The 11,285-nt window shown below is 38.8% G+C and overlaps 1 protein-coding gene and 1 non-coding gene across 6 annotated transcripts in view; one reads left to right on the top strand and one right to left on the bottom strand.

Annotated features, from left to right (window-relative positions):
• Positions 1–7,132, bottom strand: part of SETD2 (SET domain containing 2, histone lysine methyltransferase) — an 84,266-nt gene extending 77,134 nt beyond the window's left edge. For all 5 annotated transcript variants that reach the window (XR_003003969.1, XR_003003970.1, XR_003003971.1 and 2 more), the window contains exons 1-2: positions 7,089–7,132; positions 1,273–5,633 (exon numbers count right to left, since the gene is read on the bottom strand). Coding sequence is in view for 2 of the 5 variants with exons in the window: in XM_024751375.1 (XP_024607143.1) it covers positions 1,273–5,633; positions 7,089–7,130 (4,403 nt within the window). In the remaining 3 variants the exon portion in view is untranslated. The remainder of the gene's footprint in view (positions 1–1,272; positions 5,634–7,088) is intronic.
• On the top strand, positions 328–434 carry LOC112403818 (U6 spliceosomal RNA). Its single transcript, XR_003003983.1, has one exon. It is a non-coding gene; the product is annotated as a U6 spliceosomal RNA (small nuclear RNA).
• Positions 7,133–11,285: the final 4,153 nt, after the last annotated feature.

An 11,285-nucleotide genomic window follows, 5' to 3' on the forward strand; every position in this document is an offset into this window, starting at 1 on the left:
CAAAAGGAGGTAGGTGGTTAGGAGACTATAAATTTTTTTAAAGGCATATTCAACATATATTTACATTGGGAAAACAAGATTATCAAAGAGAGGTGAAAGAAAGTCGACTGAGAATCTGTACTCTAGGAATTTATTTTTATTATCCTAGTCTCATTATACCTTGTTTCATGTTAGGGATTTCACCATTTAAAACTTAAAGACTTATTATGCTATTGCCAAGTTTAATCTACTAGCAACAGATTTTGAAACACGACAAAAGAAAACTATATTCTAATCGAGTTCCAGCTTGTAAAGTACCTAAAGATATTTTTCAAAATGTTCAGAATGGTGCTTGCTTCTGTAGCATATATACTAAAATTGGAACGATACAGAGAAAATTAGCACGGCCCCTGCACAAGGACGACGTGCAAATTCATGAAGGGTTCCATATTTTTAAAAAGAAACGAAGTTGAGTTATTTCTAGTGACGTGGATGGACCTAGAGACTGTCATACAGTGAAGTCAGAAAGAGAAAAACAAATACCGTATGCTAACACATATATATATGGAATCTAAAAAAAAAAAAAAGGTTCTGAAGAACCTATGGGCAGGACAGGAATAAAAACGCAGACGCAGAGATTGGACTTGAGGACACCGGGAGGGGGAAGGGTAAACTGGGACAAAGTGAGAGAGTGGCATGGACATATATACACTGCCAAATGTACAACAGATATCTAGTGGGAAGCAGCCGCATAGCACAGGGAGGTCAGCTCAGTGCTTTGTGTCCACCTAGAGGGGTGGGATAGTATCAGGAGAGTGGGAGGGAGACGCAAGAGGGAGGAGATATGGGGATATATGTATCTATATAGCTGATTCACTTTGTTATACAGCAGAAACTAACAAACCATTGTAAAGCAATTATACTCCAATAAAGATGTTAAAAAAAATGTTCAGAATGAAGTAAGCAAAAAAAATCCAACGTAACTTTTTTCTTCTCTAAAAGCAGACTATTTTGCTGGAGTTTTGTTTCACTTTCTGCCACAGTTTCACATGTAAAAGAAATTTAAGAAAAACTGGGCTGGTCTATACTTTTTTTAATGTACTTCTAGAACCAAAGAGGTAATGGGACCAAAAAAAAAAAATTTAGACATTTCCTTCCTGTATTTTTAAGTTACATTTTATCACACAACCATATTTCATACAATTGAGCTCATATATTCTGAACTTTAGAAAGTTAATTTTTTTCCTACAAAACGAGGTTAATACTTGTCCAACAAGTACTAATTTGGCTTACCTTTCTGTTAAATAAACATTTTCTTCAATCAGATCAAAGTAACAAGGCATCTTCCCTTGTTTGGCACATTCCTTCCACCGCTGTGGGTCCCTGAAGTCCTCCATGACACACGAAGGCCCAACCAATGCTGAGCCTAGAGGCACTGCTGTCTCTCCCTGCTCTACCTCCACTCTAACTTTCTTTCTGTCCTGAAGCTCACCATCACTTTCAGAATCACTCTCCAATTCCTGTCTCCTTTTTTTAAGAGGCCCTCTATCTTTCATATCATTTTTTTCTAAGTTTTTCGAAAGATCTTTCTTCTCATTCACAGCTAAAGAGTCCTTAATGGAATTGCTACTTATTTCAGGTGCTTGCACGGACCCCTTGTCCTTCTGAAGGGACAGAAAAAATTTACTGGACTGGCTTGAAAAGTGAGATCCTCCACGTTGATCCCAATTCTCCTCCTCTTCACGGTCATCTGTTAAGGAATCTGGTACCTGCCCTTGAATTCGATCATACACAACCCCAGTTCCAGGCGGTCTACCTGCTGATCTTGGATCCCAGTAGCCATTGCCTTGCCAGTAATTACGTGTCCCACTATACTGTTCTGCACTTTGCTGATACTTGTGTCCACCACAGGCTCCATAGCTGCTGTCAGGTTGCCGATATGTGGTAGTAGGCTTTTCTTGTTGAGAGAAGTCCCACCCTAGATTTCTGAGCTCTTCTGATGAACGGAAACCATCCACTCGGGAGATCTCACAAGAAGAAAAATTTGACTCTGTTTTTCCCAGTCTACTATCTGGCCTGTTAGGGAAAGTGGTCTGTTGCCGAGACTTACTTGAGACATCTTCAAAATCATCAGAAGAATAAACTGGCAGCTCTTCTTGCTGCCTAGAAGTTATTTTGGCTTTCACTGCTTCCTCAGAATTTGGATGACCTAGAGGGTCAGATTTTATGTCTGTATGACTTGTACTATCAACCCCATCACTCTGAGGATGAGCAATTTCAGACATGTGATTATCTATCTGTTTTCGGCTGGGCTGTATAAAAGAAATTTCTGAATTCTTCTCTGTTGCTTTATGAAAGAAGAACTTCTCAGTTTGAGGACAGGCTTTACTTGCTATACTCTCAAATTTTTCCTCATATGAATGCCTCCTTGGCTCCAGTCGCTCATCTTCCCAGTGGTCAGAATAGTGTCTATAACTTTGACTGCTCCGAGAAGAACAAGGACTTGTTTCTTCCATGGGCAAAGTAGAATTCTTTGGCACAACCACAACAGACTGAAGACGGTTTCTTGGAATACTGCTATCATCAGAATCTGTATCTTCTGAATCACTTTCATCACTTGAACTTTCGGAAGAACCAGAATAATCTTCATGGACAGTAGATACAATCTCTGAGGCATGACCACTACTGTCACATTTTAAGGTATATGTTACACCATCACTGTCCTCCATGATTAAATTCAAATCACAAGAAGAAAATACAACTTCTGAGTCATCAGAAGTATGTGCATGTCCTCTTCCACCTTCTTCATCTAAAGAGATTTCTGGTCTTCCTCTTCTATCAGGCAGTATGGAATTCCCTTCTTCTTGAGCCTCTTGCACACATTTCCCAGATAGTCCATTATTATGCCTGTTTTCCCAGGAAGCAAATCCTCTTCCTGAATCAGGAAGGCCACTACCTACTTCTATTATTTCTTTCTCTGCATGCTTTAAAAACTCTGAGCTTTTACTCTTCAGCACAGCATCCAAAACTGAAGATGTATTATCTCCACATTGCAAGAGAGTTAAACTGTCTACTTTTATTCCTGGTGGAAGACTCTGAAGAGATGAAGCAATACATGAGCTCCCTGTAGGTTGGTATAAATCATCAAAATGATTAATAGAAGCTGAACTAGTACTACCAACACTCTGCTTATATTCTCCACATGCAAATTTTGAGTGCTGATCTGTCAGACTTCCATTATCACATATAACTGTTTTTGATTTCAAATGCATGTTCATAAAGCTATTTGAAGAAATCTTCGTTACTAAAGGCTCAGTATTTTCAGCTCCGGAATGACACAAAGAAGGGCGGCTGTCGTTTGAAGTACAGTATATATCTGAATCTTTGGTTTTACAGCAAGAAACTCTCACATCAACTGGTTCTTTAACTACTGTTTTGGAGTAATCTATAGTCATAACTGGCAAAGATACGAGTTGATCCTGGTGTGGCGACACTGGAGGTTCTGTTTCTCTAAATGGGCTTTCTGACTTACTATGCTGCATGCGAGTATCATCCAAGTCTTTTTCTTTACATCTATTAATATTTTGAAATCCATTTGATGAAAGCATGCACGTTTTGACCAAAGGGGATACCTCTGATCCAGTCACACTATCATCAGAAGACATCAAAACAGTGTCACGTTTAGAAGTGCAAAATGTTGCCAAATCAGATTCTGCCCCAGGAGATCCATTTATATTAAATTCTGTGGGACAATAACTTCTTAATTGATCATTCTTCACTTTACATAGAGAGTCTAATTCCTTAATACTATCATGGCTATCATGTCCTATAAATTCAGACTTAAAAACAGGTAACTCATCTAGCTTTTTAAAAGTAGGTGAATCATTTAATCGATTTGATGGAGATGGAGACCCAATCTTCTCTCTTTCAGGAACTTTACTAATCATTCTTAATTCACTACCTTTTGAACAAGGAGTCTGTAAACTAAAAGAATGAGACTGTTTGATTTCCTCATTCAATTCTGTACAACAGAAAGAATTTTTAAATTTATCAGACTTGGGTGCAGGTTTTGAAGGGGCAGATTTATAACGGGAAGCACTGTTACCGTGCTTGGAATATGATGACCCCCGTCGGAATCCCAGTTCATTAGTGGGAGAACAACATCTTTTCATTGCTTCATTTTCTGAAGTCCTTTTGGATTCTCTTTCTAATTTTGAGGAATACTTTCCTCTTTTCTCCATCTCTAAGTAAGAGGACTCAGTTTTACAGTCTCGATCAGATTTAGAATAGGAGGATGGTGTCCTTAGGTCTCTGTAAGAGGAAGAATGAGATGAGGTGCGCCTTGAGTATGTCTTCTTATACTCATCTTCTGAGTCAGAACTTTCTCTTGCCCTGTTATCTGTATATGGCCGAGAATAGCGTGCCCTCTCTCGATAAGGGGAACTCCTATGGTAGCGACGATCAGAGTCATAATAATGGGATCGTTCTGACCGAGAATAGGATGAACTAGTTCTAGAACCTCTGTCAGATCTAGAACGAGACCTGCTCCGCCTTCGCTCTCTCTCTGATCTACAGCGAGAAGATATATAACGAGTATCTCTTTCAAGTTTTGAGTAGCTAAAATATTTATCATCTCTCTCTGTTTTAGATCGTGAAGATTTCCCTAAATCCTCACTTTTTAAAGTTGCTAAGCTCTTTTTTGAATCTCTTTCTTTTTCAATGTTGGCTGAAAATTTTAAATCATGTGATCTTTGACTTGAGGAAGTCCGTACAGAATCTTCATCAGATTCTGAACCAAGAAAGGTGCCTTCAGATTGTGAGGATTTCTTCTTAGAACCTGCTTTTTTAGACCCCAGACTACTCTTAGAACTATCTGGAATTTCTTCTTCCTTCCCAATATGGGAATCTTCTTTTTGTGAAGGAATATCTGCTTGCTCATTCAAACTGTGAGTTATGTGTTCTTCTGAACTATTAGATACAGGGTCCTGCTTAGTGTCCACTTCTGATGATTCTGGTACAATTGTAACTGGTGGTTCCTTCAACGCTCTAGCAGCTACATCTACTGGTGCTGTCATCAGAACTGTCACTGGTGTGTGTGGCAAGGCCACTGGCTCTGTTACTGGTGCTGGTAATGAGGGTGTTGTGGCTTGGGGAGGTGGAGGTGGTGGAGGTGGAGATGAGGGTGGCGAGTCTACAGTTGTTGATTCTGCTATGACTGCTGGTAATGGTACTATGGGAGGAGATGGAGATGCCACTGCTGTGGTAGAAGTCAGCAGTGGCCTGGATGTTACATGAAGCAGATGTTTCTTAAAATGGATTTTGCCCAATTCTACCCTTGATTTCGGTGGGGAAGATTCTTCTGTAGTAGATAATGTATCTCCAATGTCCATTTTAATTTTAGGGGTCGAGTCTACTTGAAGAGGTACAACTGGGGAATTTGGAGTATCATTTTGCTTTTCACTGCCAAGTGCCGTCAGAAACCTGTTCTGCAAAGTTTTCTTTGTAAGGCTGAAGCTGAATGACACCTTCTGTCGTCCCTGTTCCTCCAAATTAACTTTTGTCTTGGTGCCTTTGGGCAAAAACCGACTAGAAGCAACACCTTTGAACATTGGTCCTTTGATGAAACCTGTTTTCTGCACATTTTCAATCTTTGCCTATAAATGAACAAAAAAAGCAGTTACTACTACAATAAAGTTACTTTCAAATGGCTAGCATCACAGTTTAAAATGTAAGGGAAATGAAAAGTCCTTTTTAATGACAAACAGCATGAATTTCATTAAGCTATATATGCATTTTTAAAAACTCTTTATTATGGAAATTTTCAAACATACCCAAAAGTACAGAGAATAGTTTAATAAACCTCTAAGTAAACATCCTCAGTTTCAACAATTATCTATATTTTTCCATTCTTATCTTAAAGAATTTTATCCAGTTTTATAACTATTTTCCAGGCAGAATTTTTAATGAGAATTTAAAAAATAATCTGATGTGTATTTCAAGATACACTACAAGAGGACATGTGGATAGAGAGCAACAGCTAACATCTCAGTAATGAAAATACTTTGTTCTTGTGTCCTATCTGAGAGAAACATCAGAAGTCATTATAACCAGTGGTCTTCTGGTATCACATAGAATCACTTGGGTACTTGGTAGACATATAGATCTGTGACAAAACTCCAGGAAATAACAATTCAATAGCTCTAAGGTGAATAAGAAAGTTTAGTTTGTTTTGTTTTTTGAGAACAAGCATCTCAGGCAATTCTGAGGGACCTCCTAGATTTGGGAAATCACTGGTATAGAGCAGTCTCCCATCTCACTCATTTCACAGATGAGGTAACCAAATGGGGACCAGGCCTTTCTGCCTTCCCGGAAATTACTCTGTCCTGGCACACTACTACTGCATCTGCCTGGGCCCCACACACACAGGCCATGCTGATTTATAGTCTGATCCTACCGTGAACGACAACTACAAAGTATACATCTAAGAAGACTTCACCCTTCTTTATTTGCCAAACCACCAAAGGAACTGATGGGCGTTAGAAGTTAAAGGCATAACCTTGGTTGTAGATAGAACAGCAGAAAAGTCTATAGCAACAAACTCAAGCCTAAATTAAAGATAGTACACTTGCCATCTACAACATTTTTCTAACTGACATTCTTTAATCAAGTCTGGCTATTTAAGAGAACAGTTTTCCACTTCAACATGGTAAAATCTGAGATCAGTTTTCAAAATTATACAGTTACCATTCAAGTGGGAAAGCAAATGTTTTCACATGCATTATCACAGAGCAGTGGTCTTCAAATACTTTTTAAGAAAGAAAATTCACTTTTCAAATTGAATTTTACATGGAAGCTCAATGCGTAAAAACAGGTAAAAAGCTTGTCTCCGAAGTTGCCAGCTTCCTTTACCTTGACTAAAGCTCTTGAAACTCCGAAGTCTAAAAACCATTTTCTTGAGATATACAACATCCCTCACTGGAATGAATTACTATAGATCCAAAAACAAAACTAAGCAAAAACTATTACTTCATTTCACATTCAAAATGATAGCTAAATTTTGAATGTTTTCAAGCTCATAATCGCTGAATACCTAATTAAATTATACATACCTCATTTTCTTCTTCTCTATTGTCATCCAGCCAAGAAAGCATGCAAAAGAATAAAAAGAAATCATAAATACTTAAAACCGATTGAAATGTAAGTTGTTTTTTATTAAAACTTAGGATACCTACAACCTCCAGGTATATTCTATATAGGCTGTCCGTTCCTTCATAGCCTTAGTTACATTTAGCATAGCAAATGTTTAATGAAGATAGTGTCATGCACTGTGCTAGATGATGGAGAGAAAAGGTGAATAAAGCAGAGTCCCTACCCTCAAGAAGCTCTTACAGTTTCCTGTAAATACAAAATATGATTTTGTTATAAAACTAATTCCAACATAATGGAGTAAATACAAGGATAGAAATATGCACAAATGTAACAGCAATGAGGAAGATAAGCAACTCAGTTTAGTGGAAGGATAGGAATGCAAAGAATCCTTTCTAAAAGAAAAATTAGTTTTTGAAGAATGAATTTGAAGGGAGATCCTTAACGAAGGAAGATCCCAGGCAAAGATATAGAGATTAAAACATAGAACAATATGAGCAAGGAAACTATAAAATAATGTTATCTGAGTATAAAGCATAAGGCAGAAAGAAGCCAATAATTAGCCAAAGTAGGGAGCAGTGGCCAGGTCCAGAGACCAGGTCTCTTACGATGAGAAACATTTTATCTTATGAATTAGTGGTTCTCAACCTGTTCTGGTATCTGTTCAGCAGTCCCTTTGCTTAATGCAAGGTTTACACTCTACATCAGAGCATGTGGCTTTCTGAGCTCACAGTTATATTCTAACAAAGATAACCACACTATGTCCTGACTGAGGAATCAAAAGCTAAAAGTCTGGTGTATACCAGTGCACTGAAGCACACTGGGGGAAGAGAAGATACAAAAGGGTTTTACGCTATAACAGCCAGATTTGTATTTTAAGCCAGTGTCTCTATAGACTATGTGGCAAGACTGGAGTACAATAATCTGTCTTAAATGCCCCTTAAAAGAAATGTACTAAAAATCCTTTTCCTAAATGTAGGCTTTACTCCACCGTAATTCAGTGCATTCACCAGAGTCCATGGTAGCCATACAAAACAAAGTAATGAAGGGGAAACAAAGTTGGCAATACATGGATGAGATCTAAAGCAGTGCCAGGGTTAAACACTTTTTCCTACTCTAAAACCACAAAGACTACAGAGATGTGACCTTAGAACTGCTGTATTTCATCAATTCTATGATATACATTTTTCCCATGTATAACACCTCTACACAATGCATCATACTATCAATAACACCACAGTCTAATTGGCAGAGTTTCTTCCTTTCTTAGTGATTAAAAAAAATAATTGTGTCTCACAATACGGCATACTACATTCAATTTAAATTAGTACCATGTGAAATTTTTTTTAAAGAACAGAAAAGGAACCTGGAGATGTCCAAGCATTTGGAATGTCATTCGTATTTGTACTCCTCTTTTCAGTGGATGTTTTAGAAAAAGCATTCGTGGTTGTCTTCACGGTATCCATACACACCAAGTGCTGGAAATACTGAGGTTACCAGAACCCTTTCCTAAGTCTCAGCACTTATACTTTGGATAAACAAGTGAAAAGAATTCTGACAAGCTGTAATCAAAGTGATCACATGATCAAAGGGCTAAAGAAACATTATAAATATGGGACTTGAGTGGGCATGTGGGGGGAGGAAATAAAGTTTCAATTCAGAAATCAGAAAACTGCTTGACAAAGATAGCAAGGCATTTCCCATAACTTGATAATATTTTTTAAATTTATAATAAAACGGGGACTTCCCTGGTGGTCCAGTGGTTAAGACTCTGCACTCCCAATGCAGGGGGCCCGGGTTTGAACCCTGGTCAGGGAACTAGATCCTGCATGACGCAACGAAGACCCTGCATGCCTCAACAAAGACCCTGCATGCCGCAACAAAGACCCAGGGCAGCCAAATAAATAAATAAATATTTTTAAAAATAAATTTATAATAAAAACAATATAAGCACATACAGAAAATGTGGGGGAAAATATCCAATTTTTCTCATCTTAAAATCATTTCATGTTAATAGAAATCAAATTACACACAAGCAAAAAGAAAAGTCCACAATCCAACCCATCCAGAGACAACTGCTGCAAACACCTTGGTATACAGAGCCTTCTAACACTTCTTTTGTGTGTGGGGAGGGCGTTAAAACAGAGATTTTTGTTTTTCTTTTTGAGTACAGTAATCATACCATACAAGCCATTCTGTACCTTGCTTCCCCCCGCCCCATCATAAATACAGCAGGTGAGCAAACGATGTGTTTAGATCAAAGGAAAAAAATGGAATCACTGCAACAGATGCAGGAGGGAATGATCTTGAGAGAAGGGGATACAGATGAGTAAAGACATAGTTAAGTTTCAAAATAAAGCAAGAATATTCCTTTTGGCCTGTATTTCTCTCTGACATCATTAGTTGAAAGTTAGGGGCAGGGACAAGGTAAAAGACTTGGAAAAATTCAAGTGTGGGGAACAAAAATGGAAGCAGACTATAATCTTCAATGTTGCTGCCCCAAGTTGGAAATTACTAATTTATAATCAGAGTCATTGGCACACTTATGTTACTTCCCCTTGCAGCATTAGGCTATCTAGAAGCAATGAGGACAAACTGATGAGTTACTCAAGTTGGGTGGGACAAGAGAGGTAGAAGGCGGCAAGGGGCTGAGAGAATTGAAGGCATTCCCAAGAATGATCCACAGATAATAGAATAGGGAGTAAAATCTGAAGGAAGCTGAAAAACTGAAGGAACAGGGTAGGGACAAGATAGCAGCAACTTCAAAGAGTAGATTTGGTGGAAACCAGAAAGAGAAGTAGAAGGGTATCGTGAAGGAATTGGACATTATGGTCAGACTAATATTTCAGAGTTGGAGTACCCTTCAGAAGATAATACCTAGGTGTGGCCAGGTGAGTAGACTGCTACAGCAATAAGAGGACAAGCCCTTTTTAAAGATATTAATGAAATTGTGAGGCCATAATCAATAGCAAGAATCAGCCACAAATGTTTCTAATAAAAGAACGCTTGCGGGGACTTCCCTTGTGGCGCAGTGGTTAAGAATCCGCCTGCCAATGCAGGGGACACGGGTTCAATCCTGAGTTGAGGAAGATCCCACATGCAATGGAGAAACTATGCCCATGCGCCACAACTACTGAGCCTGCGCCCTAGAGCCCGCAAGCCACAACTACTGAAGCCCGCGTGCAGCACAACAAGGGAAGCCACCACAATGAGAAGCCCACACACCATAACGAAGAGTAGCCCCCACTCGCTGCAACTAGAGAAAGCCCGCGTACAGCATCAAAGACACAACGCACCCAAAAATAAAAAATAAATAAATTTATTTTCTTTTTAAAAAAAGAACACTTGCTTTGGTAAATAATATAATGTCAAGAGCAAAGAATAGGGTTTTTGAAGGAAAGTTGTTGGAACAAGGGTATGGAAGCCACAGGTAAGAGTACTGAGCCTCCTGTGCCCCTGCCATAAAAAATGAGGCATGCGAAAACAGGCATTTAAGTCTCCAGCATGGGATTGTGCTAGAGTGCCTTATTTCTTCTTTTGAAAAGCTACTACAGAAGAAAAACCAGAGGAATACCGCAGCCAGTTTTCTGTCAAAAACGTACAGTATGCAGATCTGCAGCTTACTGAAGAACTATAAAGAATTCTGACTAATCCATGTCAACGCAGAGACAAATCTCTATTAGGTCACAGGACACACGTGGGAAAACACTTAATTTAAGACTTTTAGTCATAGCAATCTCAAAGAACCAAAGAATGACATGATTATTTAAATCAACAACCAACCAACTTCTCAGGCTAGAACATAAGTAAAGTTTCCAAAGGGAGGCCTGGTATAATGAGAGATATTTGGCCATATCAACAATATTCATAAACGTAAACAAGTTGGATAGTAAGAATCTATTCTAGATACCATGTTACACAGGAAATGTTTATAGTTAAAACGGAAGTATTTTTATTTACTGTGGATAAAAGACAATTTAAAGCAGTGGTCCCCAACCTTTTGGGTACCAGTTTCATGGAAGACAATTTTTCCATGGACTGTGGTGTGGGTGGGGGGGTGGTTCATGCAGTAATGCGAGTGATGGGGAGCGGCAGATGAAGCTTTGCTCGCTGGCCCACCGCTCACCTCCTGCTGTGCAGTCCGGTTCCTAATAGGCTGT

The sequence above is a fragment of the Neophocaena asiaeorientalis genome, unplaced genomic scaffold, assembly GCF_003031525.2.
Source record: "Neophocaena asiaeorientalis asiaeorientalis breed wild unplaced genomic scaffold, Neophocaena_asiaeorientalis_V1.1 scaffold221, whole genome shotgun sequence".
Taxonomy (NCBI): Eukaryota; Metazoa; Chordata; class Mammalia; order Artiodactyla; family Phocoenidae; genus Neophocaena; species Neophocaena asiaeorientalis.